Genomic DNA, 25,514 nt, shown 5'->3' with positions numbered 1-25,514 from the left:
TCACATCTACGTCGTCAAGCTCAGTTTGAGTCTGCGCAGTTCGCCTGGCGATCAGGAAGTGAGTGCTTCTAATGGGCTTCACTTTCCTCCGTTGAAACCTATGGGGTCGCTGTGTCCATCTTATATAGGGATCTCCCAGTCACGTGACCCCTTGCCGTGTGTCAGCCATTTTGACGGAATACATCCGTTAGCTACTCAGTGGCAATGGATCTATTATTAGGGGTGTGTAATATATATTATTAGTATATTATTATTATACTAATAAAAAATTATTCTACTAATTATTATATTATTAGCCTAAATATTACAATACTTTGCAGCACTACAGTATAGATATAATTGCGTGTGCAAAATATCTCGATATTGAACAGAATCTATTTTTTCCCCCAGCACTAAGGTTATCTATTATTAGCGCAGCGGCCGTCAGCTAACTCTTCACGTCATATCATCGCACTTATTAGCATCACAAAAAGATACAAGAGGAAGATAAAGGAATTAGGAATCATAGATCCATATGAAGCACCACAAGTTATTTTTACAGGCATTAAATGTGTAGAAAAACTTCCTGACATTGAGTTCGATGACATTTACAGCTACCTTATTCACTTCCCATCACGCTACACCGGAGCTTCATTAAAAGCATACAAAAGCTTAGCAGGCTATCGGTATCACGAGTGCGGCTGGGTCAGCAACTCTTTGATTTGGACGCCAGCGGGGAAGGATTATTAATCGTTTTTAATTATTTTAATTATTTTTAAACTGAGTTTACAGGAAAAAAACACAAAACAAAATCAACTGTTTATTGCCACCAACCACTTGTTTCTCCGTTTTGTTTCTTTTGGGATACGGTATAAAGATATTCCTTTTGTATGATCACGTATCTGATCCCATCCACCTGCACAGCATCGCTTGGGCATGATAGGAATATTTTGCGACGAGCTGTAGTATCACCGGCGGTTTAGCATTTTCTATTCCGTCAAGATGGCTGCTCCAAATGGCGTGACGTCACGCGGGACGTCCCTATACTGTCTATGGTCCAGACCTGCGCAGTAGTGAGCAGGAAGTAAAGCCGCAAAATCAACGCCCTGCCCTCACTCTCGCAGAATGCACTCTCCCTGCACTTTTTTTAAGTGGCCTATGTCTGCTCCGTTCCTCCGTTCCTATTTTGATGTCTGTTGATTGCAGTACGACAAGAGGCTTGTTAAAATAATGTAAATACAATCTCCATAGTCCTCCGAAGATCCCGAAAAAAAATCAGTTGGTGCTTCAGTTACTACTTCGCTCAGAGAACCTGTCAATCATGACGTTACACCACCGTTTTTATAGCATCATGTAACTAACTAAAAACAAACTTATTTTAAATACAGACACTTGAACTTACATCAGCGTGATAAAAAACGACAGCAAATGACAGAAACCACCTTTGGAAAAAAGATATTTGAAGTGTAATTTAATTGTCAATTAAATTAGTTAAACTTTGATTATTATTATAATCCTTTTCAAGTAATTGCTTTTCACGGTAAGACAATATTGTTTGACAATACTTTGAACGTCAACAAGAAGTGACGTCACCCAACATCGTTTAGAGTACCTTTAAGACACCTCCTTTGATGTGGGAGACGCAAGATTAAGCTTATTTAATTTCTTTGTGGAAAATCATTACTATACATTTTATAATGTAAATAAAACACCTGTTTTCCCTTAGAAACAGCATCTGTGATTAATCTTTTAAAACATTTGAAACATATATCTGTGCTTATTATTTTATTAAAGGACACCTATTATGCCCCTTTTCACAAGATGTAAAATAAGTATCTGATGTCCCCAGAGTGTGGCTCTGATGTCCCCAGCGTTATAAGCTAATCTGTTTTTAGAGATAAAACTCTTTACATTCGATTATCATGAATACACAACCCAGAAAACGGTTGACTCGGTAACCATGTGTTAATTACCCCTAGGTTCATTTTTCGCCGGAATTGTCCTTTAACATTAAAGAAAAGGAAGATGAAAGATTGTGAAGATAAACATTTTTAGAAAAGCATGCACTCATGAATGTGTATTAATAGAGTAAATAGGCTTGATTATGATTTCATATTGACTGTATTTGACTGATCGTGTCGCTGTTGTTCTTTAAGGTTCTTGTGCTGCTGACATGGGAGACGGAAGAAATCATGAGTGAATGACTGATCCTCATCATGAACCTCGTGACTCTTCAAATGCAAAGCCTCATGTGGATCTTCTCGACACATTCACCTGGTCATCTCTAAACCCCAGCTTTACTAAATAATCTGCTCTTAACCATATGTAGCGTCTGGACCAATCAGACGCACACTAATTATTCATTATATTTAATGAATAATCCAGCAAACACACTCTCCCAACAAAGGTCTATGAAACTTACCCCAAAACTAACATCACAAATGAAGCCAGTGTTCTGTTACAGGAAGTCTTAAGACTGATAAGAGTTTTATGACCCTAAAAGCCATTGCACACTGAATCCGAAATTCGCGTCCGAAATTTTCACACGTTAAAAAATAAATACGACCTCACGTTATGTCAATCACGCTTGCCTACTGCCTCCGAAACTTTGGTCCGTCATTAAAAAAAATCGAAACGGGTTCGATTTTCTACGTTTTTCGCATCTGTAACAAGCAGTTTGAATGGTGCTTTGACAATTCAGAGCCACCGAATCACGAATACGAAAAAACGCATATGAAAATTTCGGACTCGGTGTGCAAGGACCTTAAAAAGGAATTTGCAGAGGGCTGTGACACTCATTCTGACTGAGAAGGAGAAATAAACCCTGTTAATCCTATATATATAACCATTTGAGAAATGTATAAACATGTATCTAATTTTCCCATCTCATGACTTTCCTTTTATGTGGTTATGTTTTCTTGTAAAGTCTGATGGGTTAATGTTTCAGACTTTGCAAACCAAAGTCATATGTGTGGCACACTCAAAAAAATATTTAACCCCAAAAGTTAAAACTTATATATTTCAATAACATGTCAATTTTCCATCCAATGTAATCACATAAATCCAACGTAAAAGTTAGCATTTTATTTAAGCTTCACCATCATGTTCAGTTGACGTAAATGAATTAAATAGTTGTTACGTGAACCGATGAACTGTGATTTAAGATTGTGTATTAAATAAACTTTACTCATTTCAAATACATTGTTGTTATTTGCTTTATATAACTATCTTACATTTCCTTAATTCTATTGAATAAACGGTCAAAAACATGTTACATTTTTTAAACATTTATTGTGTGCTCCATAAGACAAAAGAAACAAAAACACCCAAGCAGGACATAATACAGCACTTTAAAAAATTAATGCAACCGTTTTAGTTTAATGCATCCTCCCAAACTGTTCTTTCTGTGGTTATTACTCATTTAGTTACTCATTACACTTTTTAGTTTTAAACCTGTGTGCCAAGTAACAGGGATCCAAATTTCAACATTTTCACATTTTCAAGGTTAACATTTTGATATCACTGCATAGTACAGTAATCAATTTTGAGCTTTCTTCTGATTATTTTCTTCAAAATTATCGATTTTTCTTTTATGCCAAAAATCATTAGGATATTAAGTAAAGATCATGTTCCATGAAGATATTTAGTAAAATTCCTACCGTAAATATATAAAACATTTATTTCTGTGAGTGAATGCAGCACAATCGTGAACATAAATGCACAACTTTAAAGGCAATTTTCTCAACGTTTAGATATTTTTGCCAAATATTGTCATCCTAACAAACCATACATCAATGGAAAGCATATTTATTCAGCTTTCATGTGATGTATAAAACTCAAGTTAAAAAAAATGTACCCATGTGACTGGTTTTGTGGTCCAGGGTCACATATAATGCCTGGTTCAGATTACACGATTTTAGCCCGATTTTGGCACGATTAATTTGACGTAGGGTGTCGTGGGGATTCGTAAACGACAACGGGCGTCGGGACGCAAGACTCGATCGTTTCATGTCATAGTGGGCGACAACCTACGTCGCGTCTGCGATGCTTCACGACATCACGACAAAAAAGACTAGCATGTTTGATTTTTTTTCGGTCCTCCACGACGAGAGTGATTGAGCGAGTGAGAGAGAGTGTGTGCTAGTGTGTGATGTTGTGCGTGTGTGTGTGCTAGGGACCACCTGGCGCGCTGTTGCAGGTCAGACCTGATTTCGCGGGACACGAGGGAGATAACTTACTATTATTATACTAGGTGAATAAATATAGATTTTATATTAGATGTCTTTATTGCTATAGGCTTTATAAAAATGTTAGTCTATGACGGCGCTGACCGGTGCTGTGAACGTCACTAATAATATAAAAGTCATTTTAACAGCACGGGTCTATTCAACCTAAATAATTAAGTGAAAATAATAATCTAATCTAGCCTGGGTTTCCCCATACTGCCTTTGCGCAGCGCGATTTTATTCTCGCTGAAAGGCAGTCTGGATACCATGGACCAGATTTTCGCCTCATCTAGGGAACCAATCACAGAACGGGGAGGGAGCAGCAACACGATGACGACATCTATGCGACACAACTAAGCAGTTTGTTTATATCCATATACCTTCGAGTCGACCCTCATGTTTATCTTGCACAAACGGCAATAGTCGCTGAACGTCATTGTTTACACAAAAATATCTTACCCATCGTCTTCTTCCTTGTCTAATTTCTGTCGCTCTACATACGTCATCTGGTATAATGGAAACGATTGGCTATGAGCGTACAGGCGCATTTGATAGACATTCTTAGCACCCAATAAACGGCGCCGGGCATTCGTAAACCACGCCTCAAATACGAGAAAATGCACATGTGGTTCCCAGACCTCAACGAGAATTGGGTCTGGCGTTAGCCAGGCTAAATCTAATTGCTAAAAAGCACATTTCCAAATAAGCACATAATTCCATTAGGAAAGACTAGACAGATTAAATGCGTTCTTACCGGATTCAGTATATTTTTGTGCGTGTGTCTTTTCCATGCGTGATGGTGAAACTTCGGTGGCATAGCCTACACAGCAATCTAATTTTTTAGGGTCACCTGTAACTGGGTTTAACCATGTATATTTTTTCTCCCATTCCTTATTATAAGAACAAAGATGCTTTTTCTTCTCCGGATAGATCCATTTTTCTGTTGCAGATTTATTTATTTTTTCTCAGTGTTTGTTTTCCCGCTCTGGCTAGAACCAATAATAACAGCTGCGCATGTTCAGTGTTTTCTTATTATCACGTAACGTTACGTTCGATTGACTGATTGTGCAACGTAAGTTTTTGAAAGTCGAGATCAAGGAGCCATTATCAAAAATCATACGTGTATGATGCAAAAATGATGCACATAGTCAACAATAAATCTTAAAAAATAGCAGTTAACGTTAATTTATAATCTTTACTGTATATAACGTTAACTGGAAAGGCCGAAAAAGTTCATTCGTCTGAAGTGCAGTCACGGCAAAACTAAGATATTTATTAAATCAGATTGATTAAATTATACAAATAGTTGAGTTGAAGTCCAAATAATTTATGAAGTCTTGTGGGCCTCCAACGAATTCCCACCTTCAGAATGTTTTTTTTGTTGTTTTTTTTTACTCTAGTGCACAAGCACAACATCTGAAATTTCCCCTCAAGGGGATAATCCATCCGCCGCAAACTGAAGCCTCCCCGGGCGCCGCCATTGTAGCAGACAATCCCCTGCTGTTAGCATCCCATTGACTCCCATTCATTTTGGTGTCACTTTGACAGCGAATAACTTTACATCTGAGGCGTTTAAAGACACCATTTGTGCATTATTTATTTCTAAAGAAACGCGACAATGTATAAAAGGCTCCATTACCTACGTAGTATCTTACGTTATGGCCCCTGTAGAAGCCGTTTTTGTAAAAATAGGCTAACGATTGCGTCATAACCACGCGACTCTCTGTCGCACAGTAGAGGAATTACCGTATAGACCGGCGGAGAAGCTCACATGCAATCGGGGGACGTGGAGCCATAAAGTCAGATAAAGTGAAGGGAGAAGCCCACAGAGAGAGATAAAGTTGCTCCTGCTGCTAGCTCATGGACAGCTAATGCTCACGCTCTCCGTCTCTGAGAGATTCGGAAGGGAATGATTCAGATTTCTCTCGGCACAGCGACTAGAAGACTGACAGCTGTCAGACAGACTCACGTCACATCTACGTCGTCAAGCTCAGTTTGAGTCTGCGCAGTTCACCTGGCGATCAGGAAGTGAGTGCTTCTAATGGGCTTCACTTTTCTCCGTTGAAACCTATGGGGTCGCTGTGTCCATCTTATATACTGTCTATGATCAAGTATAGTGTATGTAATTTGATCAATTTGGACTTGGATCCATTACATTCATGTTGTGTAAGAGTAATTTGCAACAATAATGGTTATTTTATAAAAAATTTAATATATTTTATTTAAATGGTTTGCTTAAATTCAATTAGTGGCAAGAACTCCAATCTTCGTTCCCCATTTGTTAATTTACATTACATTTGGCTAACTTTGTGACATTAGTCACAATCACAAAGTTTAGTATTTTATTATAAAATAATACTTTAGTATTAGTATTATAAGAATCTTGAAGATTCTTTTGTAAACATCCAATCAAATTACATGTTCAAAGGCCTGCTGGAACAAAGGGTCATAAAGAAATTCCCTCCAAAGGGAACCACTTCTTATTGGCTCACACTCCTCCACAGGGTGTGACATCTTCACGCTTTAAAAATCACTGATCACAAGATCAGCCCCTCTCTTGCTTCCCGCTTTCTTACTCTCGTGGTCCTTCCTGAGAAGTCCTAATGTGAAGATGATGCTGAACTAGAAGTCCCCCAAGGACGCCCAAGCTTGTGCCAGGCTGCGGCCTTGTCTTTCCATTCACCAAAGAGACTCTGACTCTGATCCTTACCCGTTTTAAAGAAGGGTGTTTTAGAACTAAACTGATGGTTTGCTCAAGGCTGAGATCTGCTGAATTTCAAACAATGCTATAACCTCTTGCTTTCCTATATTCTGCTTCAGTGTCTTCCCCTTGGTAAACTGTATGCATGTATGTATGTGTATGTTAGAGTAGTTTAAATGTTTAGTTAATAAAGTATTCTTCATATCACACGTAAGGTTGTCTGTGTCTCAAGCTCATATCCGGAGTCACTAATCATAGATCTTTGACTACTTGCTCTTAGTAGTACTAAGTAAGAAAGACATTTCCCATGCCCCGGAAATGTACATTTCTAATAATCAATTAATAACCAATATTGAGGGTTCACAGGATGAACTGAGTAATTTCTTGTAATGTTAATGTAGCTACATCAAGTTAATCCGATTAACTGATCCAAATATTCATAATCAATTATAACAAGTTATGATCGGTTATTAATATTTCATAGAGCTAATTTACTACACGTATATGTGCTTCATAACTTCATAACTTTGACTGTTGCTCTTTGATCTTTCTGTCTATAGGCTGCTGTTGGAAATGTATCCTCAGGTTATGATTATATTAATCTGCTGTAACATATAGATGAGATGAGATTGTTGTTGTTTTTCTTCATTACATATGGATGAGCTGTAGTATGTATCGCAGTGTTTCTCCTGTTTTAATGGTCCATTTTGCCCTCATGAGGACATGCTTTCCACTAACAGGTTCTCATGAGTGCCATCTTATTCTCTTTGCGGATTTTTTACCTGTTGTTATTGGCTGGTGACAGGAGAGAAGAAGTATAAAGCTTAGGCACTGAGAAGAGGAGAAAACGACTGAAATCAATGTGCCGTCTGCAGAGATTGTCTTCTGCCTTTAGATCTGCTTGTGGATTGAGTTTTAATGCGACTGTTTTGATTTGCTGTGTGCCAAAGTTTCATTTTAAGATATTATAGTCTGTAAGCAATTATCTTTTTTTATATAATGAGGTGGATCATTCAGTGACATTTTTCTCCTGGTTTTTGACTAATAAAGGCTATGTTGATCTTCTTTTTTTCTTTTTCTTATTCTTATTGTTCAGCCAAAATAAAAGATAAATGTTTCTTTCCCATAAGTTTTGTCATTGTAATGCTGCAGCTGGAGACGGCTCTCCTCCTTTTCTTCCACCAAATCTAGTTTACCTTTATTGTAATAAATAATAGTCTATATTTATATTAATCTCTCCCTACATTTACAGCGGTCCTTATGGCTGATGTGTATTCATTAAAGAATCAATGCAAATTAATAAAAAACCTGACAGCTTGTGTGTTTAGATGTACATGTGGACATCTTATGGAATAATTTGGATATTTCAATTAGAAATAGATTATTTTTAAATTATAAATGGTTTAATGAAAACCTTATATTTGTTGCTGATCTATTTGACCCTAATTGGGATGTTTTGTCATAAAGGGTTAGGTTTTATAATAAAGTTTTATAATATCTATATATCCTGTCCCGTTTAAATAATTTAATTCTGTGATAAATTCTATTCCAAGCTTTATAATGTTTTTGATGAAAGCCTTGGCCATAGAGTCATACTCTAAACGACTATCTCAGTTTATGTTTGGGACGTGTTTCGCTTTTAAAGAATGTTATAATAGATGTATTCGTCTCGAAACTCAATTAGATGACATTCAGTGGAGGAAAACATGGTTATTACCATACAAATATTGCATACCCAATAAGATAAGAAAAGTGCACATTGAAATTCTGCATTATATCTTGCAGTACACTTTTATCTAAATACTGTGATGTAACTGATATATTAACCTTTTGTAAAAATGAAAGTGAAGACATTTGTCATTTGTTTTGTTTTTCTTGTTGTTTCATCACTTTTCTGGAATGATTTAAGTTTCTATTGTATTTCTAAAGCTAATATTAATTGTAGTGTTTTAGCATTAAGCATGTTATTTTTTATTTATTTTATTAAACCGAAACAAGTCAGTATAAATCTACTGTTAACTTTCATATTTATGCGAAAAATATAAATATAAATACCTACTTTTAAAGAGTTCTTATGCGAAGTAGAACATTTAATCAAATTCACTAAGTATAATTAATAATAAAAAATTTACATCTTTTTTTAAGAGATATGAAGTGATCTTTCATGTAGAGTAAATGTTAAAATTGTTTTTCTTGTTTCTTTTTGTACCAGCTTTTGTCTAATATGGGATTGTTACATTGTGCTAGAATAAGTGTACATATTTCATATACAGTACTGCTCAAAAGTTGCAAACATTACTATTTTTTATGTTTTTGAAAAAAGCCTCTTCATTTATTTGATCAATACATAAAACTGTGAAATATTATTGCAATTTAAAATAATTGTTTTCTATTTTAATATACTTTAAAATGGAAAATATATCCTGACATCAAAGCTGAATTTTCAGCATCATTACTCCATCTTCAGTGTCACATGATCCTTCAGAAGTCATTATAATATGATGATTTATTATCAATGTTGAAAACAGCTATTTTTTTTAGAACATGCATGATAATTTTTTTCAGGATTCTTTGAGGAATAAAAATTAAAGCATATTATAAAAAGAAAAGAACCGCATTTATTTAAAAAAATATATATTTTGTAACAATATGGACTACCTTTCAAAAGTTTGGGGTCAGTAATTTTTCTTTCTTGTTTTTGAAAGAAATGTATAATTTTATTCAGTTATTCAGTGTTATTCAGTATTTATTCAGTGTTCATTTGATAAAAATGTATAGTAAAGATTTATATTATTAGAAAAAAGAAGTATATATATATATATATATATTTTTTTTTTATTATTATTATTATTTTTTTTACATATTCGGCAGATGCTTTTATCCAAAGCGACTTACATTGCATTTCAAGGTACACATTTACATTAAGCATGTTATTAAACCGAAACAAGTATGTACAAATATTTCTATTTAAAATAATTGCTGACTGTTCTTTTAAACTTTTTATTCATCAATGAACCCTGAAAAAAGTATCACAGGTTCCAAAAAAAAAAAAAAAGAAGAAAAAAAAAGAAGCAGCACAACTGTGATCAGCAGTGTTGTTATACGGCCACTAGATGGCGACATTACACCGCGGAACGTCTGAAGCCTCGCCCATTGCTTTCGGTTTCGTTTTGTTCTTCCTCTACTCTACACATGCTCAGTCCTTTCTTTCCTGGGGTCTCGTCGGGCGTGACCCTGGATACTTTCTGCGCGAAATATAGCAGTAGAGTGCTTTAAAAGTGTACTTTGTATAAAGATGTTACTTCGTAGATACTTTGTGATCGCCATCTGCGGTGTGTTCATCGCCGCCGGAGCAGTGTCAGGTACGCGATGCTACCGTTAGCATTCGAGCAATGATAGCACACAGAAAAGCGTTCTTGGCCTCGTCAAGCCGTTTAGTTTTACAATATACAATAATATTATAGGCCAATTTACGAATACCAAATGTTGCGGTGTATTTTAGATAACCAAAGTCAATGCGTGGCCTAGTTATGTGTATGTTATTATTGTTTTAGTTATTAGCCACAGGCTAAGGCCTAAGCTCATACAAAAGGCGTGTAGTTTATAGTTTAGATTATGGTTACTTTAATATATCACGGTAATAGTTATATTTATATATTGTGTTCTCAACATGTATTTCATCTATATTACATATTTCGTTACCATAATATGCCCAAATAGTAAGTTTTTCTTGACTTGAAGCGATCGCCGGAAACTAGCGTTAGCCCGGAGACTCTTTGAAAAAAATGGGTGTGATGTTTTTCTCTTGCAATGCAACTTAGACATAATTAAGATTCCTGTTAGATTAAGTAATTCTCACACACATGTGCTACTCTCTTGGATACTTATCTGTAAACATAATCTTTCTCCAAACAATTGTATCATTTGGAATAACAGGCATATAACATTTAGACATAAAACTTTTTTTTTTTAAAGGGGTGATAATGTTAAACAGTTATTTCTTTATTTAATGAAAATGGTCCCCTGTATACCAACGTAGAATTTGTTCACATGTATAATATTCCAATAATCCCTAAATAATATTGTATAGTGTTTGATGCAATACCATCCGGTTTAAAATGTTTGTTTAAAGGAAATGTGAATAAGGATAGTGTGAGTCTTAGATACCTGAGGATTTATTATTATTATTATTATTATTACTGATAGTAGATGGAATAATTACTTTATTAGGAAGTTACTTATAACATAATACAGCCCAATATCTTCTAAAACATATTTGCAATCTAAATCTGAGTGGAAATATGTCTGGTTGCCTAAAAAATATTGCATGAAAAATACGGTGGGATAAGTACATTTTAAAATACTAAGTTAAAACACGTTTTCTTAGCTTTTTTTAATGATGTAATTGTGATTTTTTTGGGAGTGACAAAGAAAATGTCCTCTTGTTTTTAACTGCATTTATAGCAGAATATGTTGTATCGACTTCCTCTGTAAAAGCTTAGGCATGAAAGTTTATTTTTTCCAAAAAATATGTTTTTTTTTTTAGTTGAATAGACAAAGATTACAAGCAAATATGGCCTTTATTGTTAATCTTTGTTTATGTGAAAAATACCATATACATAAACAGAAATGGGCTAAAAGGAAAACAAAAATATACATAAACAGAAATGGGCTAAAAGGAAAACAAAAATAGATATGAAACATTAAATTGAGTTACTACTTGGGTTGAAAAATAGTAAAACAAAACGCACTAGGTCTCAATGTGAAGCTTTTACATTATTTGTATGATGATCTCATTAATTTTTCTTTTTCTTTTATTGTTTGTTTTTCTTTCTTTTTGTGTTTATATGTATATAATATTTGCTTTTTGAATGTTGACTAACATACTCTCTCATATTTTAATTATTAGGTCAAGCTGTGAAGAAAGCGGTGGGTGATGAAGTTTCTTTTAAACTAGACACAATTGTTCCTCCTGTCACCAGCATCACATGGAAACAGGTAAAAGGAACTGTAACTATTAAGGCGATTGAATGGGAAGACGGAGAAGCTACTACAACCCCGAATCCGAGATTCAAAGACATCACGACTCTTGATGAGAAGACTGGACAAATGAATATTACTAATCTAAAACTCGAACATAGTGGAGTTTATACCATTGACGTCAGCGGTAAAGAGCAGACACAAAGATTCACCTTGACTGTTATGGGTAAGTGCTGATTATTGAAATGCATTACTTTATTATAGATTTTTTTTTTTACTTGTATAAATAGTGATCCTCAGTCTGTTCCATATTTTGTATCAGTATTTATTTATTTTTTGATTAAAGGCCAAATTTAATTTAAATTTATCATAACATAATATCTATCACACTGACAAAAAGTACCAGAGTATTATCATGTGTTTTAGACTTGGTAGCATGCATTTTTCATTGTTTCTTTCACAGATCGGGTCCCCAAACCTGTTATAGAAACGGAGAAGTTAAAAGATAAAGATAATACTGATGTTGTGTATTTAAACTGCAAGTACAGTGAAAGTATTACCTGGCGTAATTCTATTACCTGGAATAATTCTGCTGGAGAAACACTGAAGGTCCATGAAAACAAAAAGGCCATCACAGTCGAAAAAAAGGAAGGAAATCCAGAAAACACCTACACCTGCACACTCAAGAACGAAGTGAGTGAGGAGACCAGTGATCCGGTCCATAAGAAAGATCTGTTTAACGGTAAGACAGCGCTTTACTTCAACATTACTTACTATAGAGGTGAGATTCAGAAAAAAAACTGTTTTAAAGGAAAACTCCGGGCAATTTTTAAGTTAATCTTGATCATTATATCTTTGTGAGAACTGTCTATAGAAAAAAAAAAAACGAACCGGATTGGTGCTTGCAACAGGGAGCTGCTACCGCTAATGCCCAGAGCTCACTCAGCTAACGGCAGTTATGGGGCATATTCATAAAGAGTGTGTCTGTGCCTCTTAACAGACACAAAATGCAATTATAATGTCTGTCCAACATGAACAGAGTCCTTACATGACAACAAGATGCGTTTAGCAAATTAGCCATTGTTTAAATTCACCTAAATAGTGTTTGAGACGGCTAGCTGTAGTCTCGCGCTGAAGTCCCGTGGGAACTCCCGTTGTAGCCGGGAAAAGGTATTGTTGACTGAAGAGTGTGAGGCTAGTTCTTCGTCTGTATACTCGGGTTCGAATAAATAAGGACGACCATCAAACTCAAAAGCCTCTTCCATGTGTTCAAAATCTTCTATATTCTCCATAGTTACGTTACGAACCATTTCTTCTTCATTTGTGAGCAACTCCGATCATCACTCTTCACACACACGACGCTCCTCCTCCTGCACACATTTCTATTCACCTTTCTCCGGCTACAACGGGAGTTCCCACGGGACTTCAGCGCGAGACTACAGCCAGTGCCTCCAGAAAAACGCGATTATGCGATCGCATGATTCAATGCATAATCAGCCTGAAAACTAACTAGACAAAACACATGCAAATTATAAACTTTCAGTCTATGGTGGTTAAGCTTGAAATCTGCAAATCATATGCGTGCCGAAGCGTCCGTACTGATCACGGATCACAAATCTCAAAATGAAGTTGCCTTAGATTCAGTTGCAACTCATTTTGAGGTAAACCTGAGGTTATATCTTTATCTTACTTACAATTTTGCCACCCGTCATATGTACAGATGCTTTTCATAATCAAGACATATTGTTATGAAAAATGCACAAAAAATAAAATTTTCAATTTGTATTTGAAATATGTATTTTCCAAAACATGTTTTACTCTAAAATTGTCATAAAATAAACCATAAATCTAAACAAGCTGTGCTCCAAATTTGAGATTGATATCTCAAAAATGAGCTTTCAGTAAGATTTTGTTTGGCCGCAGTACCAAATGCAATGCACTCATTGTTGACCACGAACAATACAAGTGACTTTTTTTCTGGACCATGTATCCTGTAGGACTAGATGACTTCTAGGTTGCTAAATTTCTGTTTAAACGTTAATGAAATTAGTCTTTGCACACACATTACTTATTCCGGTACGTATTTACTTGTAAGTTCGATTGTCTCGAATTGATTCTTATTTTGATGAGCCGATATCGATTTTTAAAAACCAAGAATAGATCTTTCAGTCTATGATGTTTTCAGGTAAAGCGTAAACAAAGCTTCACTTAACGTTATTTGTGGCATCCAATAAATCGCAGTCGTAGAAACATAATTATATCATTAAAAAGTTATTATAATAAAAACTGCCTTCTGATGTAATTTAAATGTTTGTATACAAATACATTTTTACGTTTTTTCCTTGAGAAAAATTTACATTTACTGTACATATGTATCAAAATTAATTTAATAGACTCTAAAGCTTGTTAATTGAAATCGAATTTTGAAATGAAACTGCTCTGTCGCACTGTCAAAATTAGCACAAAACCTCATGGCTATGTCATATCTTCATCACACCTTTTGATCACACACTGGATAGATACTTTTACAAACATTATGGATTTTATCCATAGTTAAGTATATAGTATATTAAGTCAAGTCATGTAAGTATATTTTATAATGTACCAACTGTAGCCTTTATTACAGAACTGTAACATCTTTCATTCAGCAATTGATGCTAATGTTCTGTTTCTTCAGATGAATCAAGCGGCGGATCTGGGTTGATAGTGGGTATTGTCGTCGCAATCATTCTAATCATCTGCATCGTTTGTGCTGTTGTTCTGTATATATACAATGAAAGCTTTAAAAGTAAGTATCCTTTTGTGTTTTACCTTTTAGAATATGTGTATTTTGCTGTCTGTAGATTCGCTAACTTTTCTCCAACCGTTAGACAGAAGTGTATTTCTTTATACTTTAGGATTATTTAAAAAAAAAAAAAATCTTAAGAGATAATTTTGTTTATTTCGAAAGACAAGTTAAATATTGTTTTTGCACTATTAGTGGTGTTAATGCAGGAAAATAGATCATAGAAGAGCAAGTTTTTGTCTTGAATTTTATCCCTGTTTTACTAATTGCATTCTTAGGAATCTCTTTCTTTAGCACTGTGTGTTGGATACTTGTGTGCAATGCTAGCAAAAAAAATAATTGTTTCAAAGTGTGTACAGTCAACAACACTTTTATTTTTACGGCCATTTCACACCGCAAACGTGAGCGGCGTGTGCGCAGCGCGTCAGCGTAACTACATCGTCACGGGAGTATTCACACCTGAAGCGTTTGTACAGCGTCACACCAGCAGCTCCAAAGCTACATATAAGCGAGCATTTCTTTACAACTATAAATGTGTTTTTAGAAGTTGGTCATTAATAAACGTGATAGTCTTGACGTGTGTTAAGATGGGGAGGTGTACAACAATTGCATGTAAATGGTAAACAACAAAAACAACCAAGAAAACGGCTCTGATCTCGTCTTTTCAGTCATACTTCAATATGTTTAAAAGACAGCAAACATTTTTAAAATCGGGTTTGATTTGGGCATGTACCTGACTGTGTGTGTAGGCTATTACATAAACTAAAAGAAAGCTTATACTGTATATTCTGACTAGTTTACTCGTTTTTTTTATTTTATTTTATAAAACACCATATACTTTTACCCAAACTGAATAATAAAATCAAGTTTAAATGGGTACATTTTCTATAAATATTTTTGACTCTTCATTTTCTTTTCTGACATAGCCTACTCCAGTTATTGTTAAAACACACTAGATGTGCCAATAATATGCATTTTAGGGACTTTTTGTGTGAAATCATATTTATTTTGTCCATCAAAAGTGTGCTTTCACTTTAATTGAGCGAGCAGCGCAGCAGAAATAGACTCGGCACCGAAACCCGCGCTTCACTGCTGCTCACGCGACGCTCACGCTTGCGGTGTGAAACCGGCGTAAGTCTGATAATTGATCAGTTTATAATTACATATTGTGTTTTACACCAGGAACTATGGATGACTGCTTTTCACGTGTCAGAGGTGAGTTTTGTTTGAGTGATTTTATTTATATACAAGTAGTGCCATACCTTACTATAAAAATATTATATGTATATAGATAATAGGTCATTTGATGGACATTTAATTTATTTTAAATTAATTACTTTTACAATATCACATTTCATACATATTCTTAAATGACTGATCACCATCGTTACTTCAATTAGACGGGGATGGGGAGGATTGTTTGTTAATTTGAGCAATAAGTTAGAAATAGGCTTTATACATTTAACATATTCATATAATTCTGCCCTGTTAAGCATTTCTTTACAAAGCCTAAAAGAAAATCAAACAAGTTATTTAGGTTTATTCAAGTTCAGCATTTCAGCATGTATGTGTTAAGATTATAAGCTTATAATAGTTATATAAAATGAACGAAACAAGACCATTAGATCATTAATTGCTAATCTGATTTTACACTGAGAGTTTGGAGTAAAGCAATCTGATTGTATTTAAGGAATATAATACACTCAAACTATCAGAAAACTGTTAGTCAGCAGCAATACAGAGATTAGGGCTGGGCGATGTGGCCTAAAAAAAAAAAATTATTTTACAAAAAAATCCAATTTACGATTTAAATAGATTTTTTTTTCTACTTAAAATCAATCTGCAGACAAAGAAAGTGTTCAAAACAAGTTTTAACTTTATTTTGTTTTGATTTTCCCTTCTGGGATTTCATAATATAGGTAAAAATATAATAAATATGTAATATAGTTATCATATTTAGCAAAATACTCCTCTCTATAGCAATTTAAGTCCAACTAGCGTTTCCTGAGGTAAATGTAATGTTACGTAACAATATTGTTCTCCTGCTGGTTATGGGCCTCTTTCCGCGGTTGAAAAACTCTGATCGATTGATTTTATTACATTTCAGTAAGTTGAACTGTATCTTTCAAATTACCTATTGATCATTCGTGTTTATTCACTATTAACTTGTAATAAAGAGTAACAGATGATCGGTTCACGTGCCGCTTGTACTGAGATCTGTCAGCGATCTGTCACGTCACATTTACAAGCGCCAAAACGGTGTTTATTGTTTGAATTTCATAATTAAATTGACAGAATCTGAGAGCTAAGAATTTGTTTCATATCAATAGTAACCTTGTCTGTCGGTGTCAGTGTCCTCTTTGCTTCACGAAAGAGAAAACCGATTTTTATTCAAGCAAGTCGACTTAAAGGTCCCGTTTTTCGTGTGTTTTTGAAGCTTTGATTGTGTTTACAGTGTGCAATATAACATGTATTCATGTTTCGCGTGTAAAAAAAACAACTGTATTTTGAAGTCCCTCCTTCAGAAATACGTAATGAGTTCTGATTGTGCCAGCGGTTCCTGTGTTGTGATTGGACAGCAGCTTAGCGCACGTTGCCCGGAAAGGTCACGCCTCTTACCGTAACGTGGAGATGCATGCGCTCAGTGTTATTGTAAAGTGATTTGACTCCGGGATGAAAATAACAGCGTCTCGACGACATGGCGACAAACACACTCTACAAATGCAGCTCTTCCTCTTCTCTGTAGGAGCGCAACAAGACCACGCCCCCTTTTTTGTGTATTCCTGTGGGCGGAGCTTAGTCAAAAAACTGTTCTAGTGACGTCATCAAAGCAGGAAGTAGAGGATGTAGTCCGAACCGGCCGCTCGCTGTAGGCTTTGAAAGGGGACTTCTGTTAAATCAAATATCTCGCTTGGCATTGGACTTTGAGCTTTATCATTTTACAGGTATTATTTATCCTCTAACAGCAACATTGCACACTAGCTAAAGTTAAAAAAATGGAATCACGAAGAACGGGACCTTTAAACTACACATTCGAGTTAGCCGATAAAATCGATTTATTGCCCAGCCCTAACACAGATATAGACCCCTTTTTTGCCGACGTCACAACTAGCTGGAGGCAAAACAAAGTGAAAACTGGAGGCGGCCAATACGAACCAGCACAGATTCGGCTACATAAGGAGCTTCAATTATTATTATTATTATTAAATGTCATCTTGTTGTGTTGTTGGGCACAAGAATCGACGGAGTACAGGCTCAGATTTGAAATTTTATCGCATGAAGTTTTCTTAAATTATTGTGATTATTTGTGAATCATCTATGATTGTATACATTGTTGTGATTGATTGTGATAGTCTTTTTGAAGAACCTGGTAAGAAAGAATAATCAAATACATAGTTCATTGATATAATTTGAATACATAAAAAAAAAAAATATTTCTAGAAAATATTCACACATCATTAAAATTGCACTGTAATGTCACTCTTTAAAGTCACCATGTTTACCAACTGAAAAGGGGTCTATAGTATGGATCATAGTATCATACATAATAAACAGCACAGATGAAACATGTTGCAGTGAGGACAGAGGATTTTAAATAAAACGCTTGGCAGATCTTACTTGAAAAGTGATTTTACCTTTTTATAGTTGTATGTATTTATTTATCTATTCTTGAGTAAGCATTTAGGGAAATATATATTTTTTTATATATTTAATGAAGATATATTGTTTATTGTTGGTAGTTATTTTCTCTGTATCATTGTTCATGAAATGGATACACTTCTTTCTTTCTCACAAATGATACTAAAGGCCAATATACTCCAACATCGACACACGGTAAGATGTTATAAACTGTCATCTCTTAATACAAATACTCCAAAAAAATACATCTATAGTATATTCTCAGGAAAGCTAGTGTGATTATGGTTTGTTCTGAAGTTATTGTTAATACAATTATTATTTCATAAATCATTACTAACTGAGTGAATCCAGGTAGTTTAATCGATAGTTGAGCACCAAGGCATCAGTTCGCTTCCAACTTTTTATGACTGTCAGCATAATATAAAAGAGAGTTGTATTTAATTTTATGGCTGATTGTTTTATTATTTGTTTAATCATCAAGGTGGCGAATTGGCAGACAAAGGCAGCGGTGGTAAGATGATTAAAAAAAAATTTTGGGTTTCTCAGAGAAATAATTACATCAGTATTTCTTCACATAGATGGACATAACAATTTTACTTGTTATATTAACAGTGGTTTGTTCTCTTTGTCAACTACAATTCTACTGCATGTTCTCTAAAAAGTAAATAATATCGTCACATTATGATAATGATAAAGACACTGTGACATTTTTGACATAAGAATAGCAATGTTTATAATTCCTTAATCTCCATTCTCTGAATCTGATGTGGATTTTTTTTTTTTTTTTTTTTTTAAGGTATTTGCTGTCCTTGACTCTTGTTTGTTTATATTTGTGATTTCATAGGCAAGAGTCCAGAAGAAGGGGCACCAGCAAAATAATGATGGTAAGAAAATTGCACATCAATGAGTTTCTGGACTGAAACAGCCTGATTTACCTTGTTTAAAGTTGAGCATTCATTTGAAGTTCATGCAATGTCATCTTTAATTTCAGTACAAGTAATTTGATCAAGATCAAAATCTAGCTCTTTACTTCTCGGGTCAGCATGTTATTCAGTACATTGTTCCTGTTTTTGCTGCTCTAAACAAATTCTTCTTGCTTATTTTACTTTCTAGAAATGAACATCTCTGCTTCTGTGAAAATGTCTTCAGAGTTTGGTGGAAAAAAACATAACAAATCAACAGAATGTGTTTTTTTTTTTTTTTTTTTTTTTATCTTATCGACATGCAAGTTTTCTTTCACAAGGACAATCTTTCTTTTTCTAAAATTGAAAATTGTTTGTTTAAAACGACTAGTTTTGAACTTTCAATGTATTTATAAATCAACCCTCTGCTACATTGCGTTCACACTGCAGGGATTTTTTTCATTTTCCTAAATCTGATCTTTAGACTGGATTGTCCAGTTATTTGCAAATCAGATGGATTTTTTCAGCATTTCCGTATTAATCTGCATTAGAAGTGACTTCCAGAAGCTAGCTGGCAGGATGATGCTCGCAATATATGTGCAAATGTTGTCCCTTTTGGTTGTGGTGGTACCCACTACCCTCTTCCTTTCTGGAACTTCAAGGACAGTTGTGTCCACTGGACGATCAGGAAAGGTGTGGATTTAAATCCAGTGGTGACGAGTATTATTAACTCAATGCGCTCATCTCTGCCTGATCTGAGAGCAGAAGTCAAAGGAATGCGGTAGGGAGGTACTAGATATCGGATAGCTAATCAAATTTGAATTGGTTGTATGAACAAAATCTGACGTATTCTCCTAGTTGAGTTGACATAGCCATAGATCAACATAAGGTGACATGAGATTCAATTCTAAATTATACTGACTCAATTATGTTGACAAATTCTTAACTTGCATGGAACTAGATGTTAATATCACTTTATTTAAATCGTTTTTTTTTTTTTTTTTTCTGGATGTTACATACTTGCATGCAGTGCATTACACCGTGTCCTAACCAGACGCGATGCAATAAGATCGCAGCGACAAATAATTTGTCTGTCCACGCTACACGCGACGCGGCTACGAGATGTGTACAAATCAATCGCAAGAAAATAAGTAAGTTTAATCAGCATTATTCAAATACATAGGCTACCGAGTTACTAAAATAATCTTTGTCAAAGAATACACTTGTTTGTTCACAGTTTGAACGTTCGTGTTTCCATTTGTTTAATTTCAAGATCTGAGGTGAATTATCAATTGTTGTTTTTAATACAAAGCTGGAGCACTAAATGATATTCAAAGTCACATGACACGCTTTTAACATTAAATAAAGCACATAAACAGTGCCTGAGATTATTATGGCCACACTTTGTGTTTGTTGTTCCAGTGCGACGGCGCTAAAATAGAGTCGTGGCATGTCGCCGTGGCGGCTGGTTAGGACAAAAACTCTGATTAACTTGGAAAAGACCCATTTTAACGTGTGTCGCGTGTAGTTCGGACAGTGTTACACTTGCCCCTTGTCTACATGTGTTGTGTCCATTGAGGCAAGGCACATGCAATGGTTGTCAACACAGATTTGGGTGTGCAAAAGGCTCTTTTTTTATTTTTATTCTTCGCTTGGGGTAAAAAGAAGTTCACAATACGTGAGCATCGGTATAATGTTAGCGAACATCCAACACCGCCCACGCTGCTGAGGGCGATGTTTAAATGAATGTGTAAATATGTGCTGTGCGCTTTCTTCTCAATAACAAAATAAATGAACAGCAAAAGTCTAAAAACAGCAGTTGAGAAAACATCTGATCATAGCAATGTGGATTTGTTTGCACAAGCTCTGCAAATCAACCCTAGTCGAGTCGCGTCACGTTTATTAAAAAAGCACTTATACTATAGATTGCTTCAGAACCACACCTACTTAGTAAGTAATGTCTTCACAGGTGTTTACCAACCGGAGCAAACTTTTCAGGAGAGTTCGCTATGGCAAGCTGCTGTCGAACACACCGAAGCGAACTGATTTGGTTTGAAATGACGTCACACCGCTTCGTTCTTCATTTTCACTTTAAGTATATCGCCTTTTGCAAACGTGAACGTCCCTCTACCGGGAAGGCGATTGTGAATGGGCTGAATTGTGAAGGGTGACCCGCTTATTCTAACTCGCGCTGGGTTCCATATAATGTTGTTGTTTTTTTGATGCGACACGTGTCCAGTGTAGACATGGTGTATGTGTAAAATAAAGTGTGGATTCTATTGACACTGAGTGCAAATAGGTGTATATAATGTTTGTACCGAGTACAAATAGCAACAAATAGCACTTAGTGACACTAATGATAATCACAAAGTGTAAATAGTAGTACACTGTTTTGTACTAAAGGTAAATTGAGCAGTGGTGGGTGGAGTTAGTAAAAATAGTTTTTGTTTGCACTCAGTGTAAATAGACTGCCATAATTAAATATAGATATCATAATTTGGCAGTGGAAACAGCTCTTATAGAAATTATGGCATAAATGATGTGCAAAAGCTGTATGTATTATAGTTTTCAACGCATTCTTTCTGATTCTTACTGATGAGCCATGAATGCTATTCAAATTAATTCTGAATTTAAGTTTCTGCAGTAACTTTTTTTTTTTCTTCAAACAAGTACATATGTAAATGTCATTTTAGGTCAGTTGTTGTACAGCTTTTGCAACTATAAAACATCTCAGTGTAAACAAAATGCTACTTTTTTCTTTTATGCTCAAGTTAGAATTTTGAGTTGAAGTTTGTGTGTGTCTGTCTTTCTGGAATTTTAGAACATTTAAAAGCATGACTAAAGATGATGCATTTTCCCATTTCAAGGCCTCAGCTTGGAGTCAAGTTGGGGAACACCCATATCTCTTGGACTTTTGGCTTAGTGTTAGGGTGTGGTGTCGATTCAGGCATAGCTCACTCATGATATCATTGTTTCATTTAATAAATTCTTACATTGTATATGATCTCTGCTTAATGCAAACCTTTTTTTATCACTATTTAGAATCTATTATTTTATTCACAATAATTTAAAGTGTAATATATTATTTCTTCTGCTTTTATATCTATTTGATATGTATTGTGTTTTGAATGTAGATCATTTAGCATGAACCATTTTCATGTCAGAATCCAAAAGTGCCCCAATAACTGATTGCATTGACATCGAGGAGCTCAGTTTGAAGGAGGGAAACGCGTCTTTCCACCGGAGGAGAGGGTTTAGAGTTTAAGACCTTCTCTTTCTGGTTTGTAAGATGCGTTTGTTATGTTTTAAGATACACTGGTATTTGAATGTATAAAAATGTCATACATTATCCATAAACGGTGTGAATGAACAATCTATGTTGCTGTGTGTTTCTTTCTTCAGAAAAGGAACTGCAGAGAAACACTAACCCAACAACTGTTGCTAAAGGCATTAAAAAAATTAAGTTCTCGGGTCGTCATGCAACAATAAACATAAACTCCTGAAAACTGACTCCGGTATAAAAAATGTTTGCTTTTGCCATTATTTTAAAGTCAATTTTGATTCTGTAAGGGTTCAGCCTGGACAAAATATGTAAAATATGTAATATTCAATCATTCCTAGTGAAAACCCTCTGAGTGAAACAATATCTGATAATGATTTGCATTGACCAACTGTGTATTAAGTTTGAATAAATTTGCCATTTAAGGAATTGTGACAAAATAAATTCATAGTTGCATGTTTCATTACTGTTTACAACAACAGTGTTTTGTTTTTTGAATGAAATGACAAAGTGTTAAACAGCCTTTTTTATCGTTTCCCCAGATTTTTTCAAGTTGTTTCATGGCTCTGTTACCTCTTTTGTTTCCTACCTTTTGTGCCAAGATATAGGCTGAACGAGTCTGTGGTAGAAGATTAGATTGCATTACAAAAAGAGTATTTGCACTGTTTTAGTTCGGACTTTGTACAGATAGGCTACTTCTTTAAAACGAGCTATTAACAAGTAACTCGACTGATTGCTTATATTTTATCATACATATTATTATACAGTACATTAAATGAAGGCCTCTATGACGGTTCGATTAGGCTGAAGTGAAAAGTGAATAAATCTCTTGTATTTTGTCTTTAAAACATTCTATAAAGATTGTAACAGCAGATTTTAATCTATGTCACACTTATGAAGAAAAAAAAGTTACTTTCTAGTGTAAAAATGTTTTCCAACGTAAAACCTTTTCACATTTCCGGGTTTCTCAGAAGCAGAAGTCATCATAGTTGGGTAAACTGTTAAATTTTGAACTAAACTAAAAAATATTAAACTATGTTAAATATATTTTTGAGTTCCCATTTGCTAATAGCAAAAGAAAAACTCCTGAATAGTGTTTTCACAACTTTCAAAAAGAGTAAAAATAATAATAAAGAGAGATTGATAACGGCTGTCAGAAAGATGTCAATTTGACCTCCACTCCCACAGCAGTTAAATAGGCCTAGTTTTTATTTTATTTTGATGCACAGGTAATATAACAAAGTATAGTGTCATGAATGTACATTCATTAAAAAAAAAAATATATATATATATATATAATATAAAACTTTGCTGATGTGGGAAGTCGTGTTTACGACGGCTGGTGCGTTCAAGTCACTTTCGTCGGAGTGAGATGGCGGAGTACTTTCTCTTAATTAATTACACAAAAATACAGCGAGGTTCTTAAACTCTAGTTCTAGAAAATGAAGACCAAAGATTTGCATCAGGTGTGCTTTGTTTTTTTAATGTTTTTAGTTAATTTATGAAGCCACTGCTAACTTTATTGTTACATATTACATTGTTATTTTATAATGCTATCATATTCTGTGCAGGCAATGGACTTTATGCACAGCTGCACTACTTCCTGAACTTTAGCCAGTAGTGGAAGTTCAAGTTTTTACCAGTTTTTAGGAAGTAGTGCTGCTGTGCATAAAGCCCATTAGCTTACTGCGCTGTAAATAGAAAAGCCTGACAAGCTAATACCTTGTATTGTGGTGTTCCGTCATGTTTCTCAGTGACACCACCACAACTCGTAAAGATCGGGGCTTAGAGAAAATCCCGAGCTTCCCACTGGTATTTACGACATTGTGGTGGCGTTCAACTCGTAAATACGATCTATAAGAGATGACTTGAACATTTTATTTAAATGAAGGATTTGTCTTGTGTCTGTAAGCGGCCCTTGGAGGACTTGCAAGGATATGTGTACACCGAGGAAAGCCTTGTTATTATTAGTGTAGCATGGAGACAGTGTCATATCCAAGTTTCTCTCTGGTGCATTGAAAAAGCTGACTAAATTGACCAAAATATTCTTCATTGGAGTGCGGTATTGACAAAAAATGATCTCTATATTTTCTGGAATTTTATCGATAACGATAATTAGACAATATTTAGCTAGAGTGTGTTATTGTGCGGCTACCTTGGCAGGTTTATGACTGCCGTGGACAGCTGACTCATAAAGTTTTTGGTTTTCTTCATATTCTGTGTGGCAGTCAGTTCACAGCAGTTAGAGAAATAATAAATATTTGACAGAAAAAAATATTTTTCCAATAAGTTTCAATTGATTTTTTACCTTTTATTGGCATTTTTACCTTTATAATTTAAATCTAATTATATGCGTGCATCATCTTTTGTGTCAATTTCATACATTTAAGAAGTTCTACCTCACTCTTTCAGTGTGTTTCAGTGTGTTACTCCTAATGAGTCATGATCTATTAACTTTTGCTGAAAAAATATGGAAGTGTGAGCATACGATGTGAAATTAAAATTTACCTCACGTCACAGTGATTAGCTAATCAGTCTATTTCCGGTGTTGCGAGAAGTCCCGTGCGTCAACGTTTAATTTTCGTAATAAGTCCTTATTTAGAAACTTGTTAGCAACTTTGATTTAAAGAAAACGGCTGCTTAAAAATTCATGTCTGAGTTCTGACTGTGTAGCCTACTTGATGCTGGAGAATAAATGGTGTATGTTTCAAGTAGGCTAATATTAACCACAGACGTTATTCACTCATGAATATAAATATTCAGAAATCCCACATGAACTAAACCTATTGCTCAAGTGTCTTTCATAGTCATAAAAATAATATATATATATTAAAAAAAGAGTAATATTTCAGAGAAATACAAAGGGTTAATTTTATTTTAAAATGAAAAGCACTTGATGTGAAATAATATATTTTGACTGATATTGCAAAAACTCCATTGTAAAAGGGCTAAATATATAACATACTTTTTTTAAAATATTGCTTTCATCTGTCTTGGTGTTCATTCAAGGGTTTGTTGAAAC

The 25,514-nt window shown here is 34.7% G+C and overlaps 2 protein-coding genes across 3 annotated transcripts in view; both read left to right on the top strand.

Moving 5' to 3' along the window:
* The window catches only part of LOC307000975 (F-actin-monooxygenase mical1-like), a 154,512-nt gene extending 151,271 nt beyond the window's left edge, over positions 1-3,241 (top strand). For both annotated transcript variants that reach the window (XM_079617018.1, XM_079617017.1), the window contains exon 20: positions 2,136-3,241. In XM_079617018.1, coding sequence (XP_079473144.1) covers positions 2,136-2,179 — 44 coding nt within the window. In that variant the 3' untranslated portion in view covers positions 2,180-3,241. The remainder of the gene's footprint in view (positions 1-2,135) is intronic.
* Positions 3,242-10,032: 6,791 nt separating this feature from the next.
* LOC306999779 (SLAM family member 7-like) lies at positions 10,033-22,216 on the top strand. Its single transcript, XM_079614759.1, has 9 exons — positions 10,033-10,268; positions 11,816-12,112; positions 12,350-12,628; positions 14,564-14,674; positions 15,854-15,886; positions 18,479-18,505; positions 18,792-18,821; positions 19,155-19,194; positions 19,424-22,216. The coding sequence occupies exons 1-8, from the start codon at positions 10,202-10,204 to the stop codon at positions 19,187-19,189; spliced, it is 879 nt and encodes a 292-aa protein (XP_079470885.1). The 5' UTR covers positions 10,033-10,201; the 3' UTR covers positions 19,190-19,194; positions 19,424-22,216.
* The last annotated feature ends 3,298 nt before the right edge of the window (positions 22,217-25,514 follow it).

This window comes from Phoxinus phoxinus (assembly GCF_949152265.1).
Source record: "Phoxinus phoxinus genome assembly, chromosome: 6".
Classification (NCBI taxonomy): domain Eukaryota; kingdom Metazoa; phylum Chordata; class Actinopteri; order Cypriniformes; family Leuciscidae; genus Phoxinus; species Phoxinus phoxinus.
The sequence above is the reverse complement of the archived record's forward strand: the minus strand, read 5'-3'. Positions and strand labels throughout refer to the sequence as shown.

Excerpts from the sequence above, each read along its gene's own strand:
- LOC306999779 (XM_079614759.1), top strand. The coding sequence starts at position 10,202 with ATGTTACTTCGTAGATACTTTGTGATCGCCATCTGCGGTGTGTTCATC. Across the intron at positions 10,269-11,815 it reads CGCCGCCGGAGCAGTGTCAG|GTCAAGCTGTGAAGAAAGCG; the intron begins GTACGCGATGCT and ends TTTAATTATTAG. Across the intron at positions 14,675-15,853 it reads ATACAATGAAAGCTTTAAAA|GAACTATGGATGACTGCTTT; the intron begins GTAAGTATCCTT and ends GTTTTACACCAG.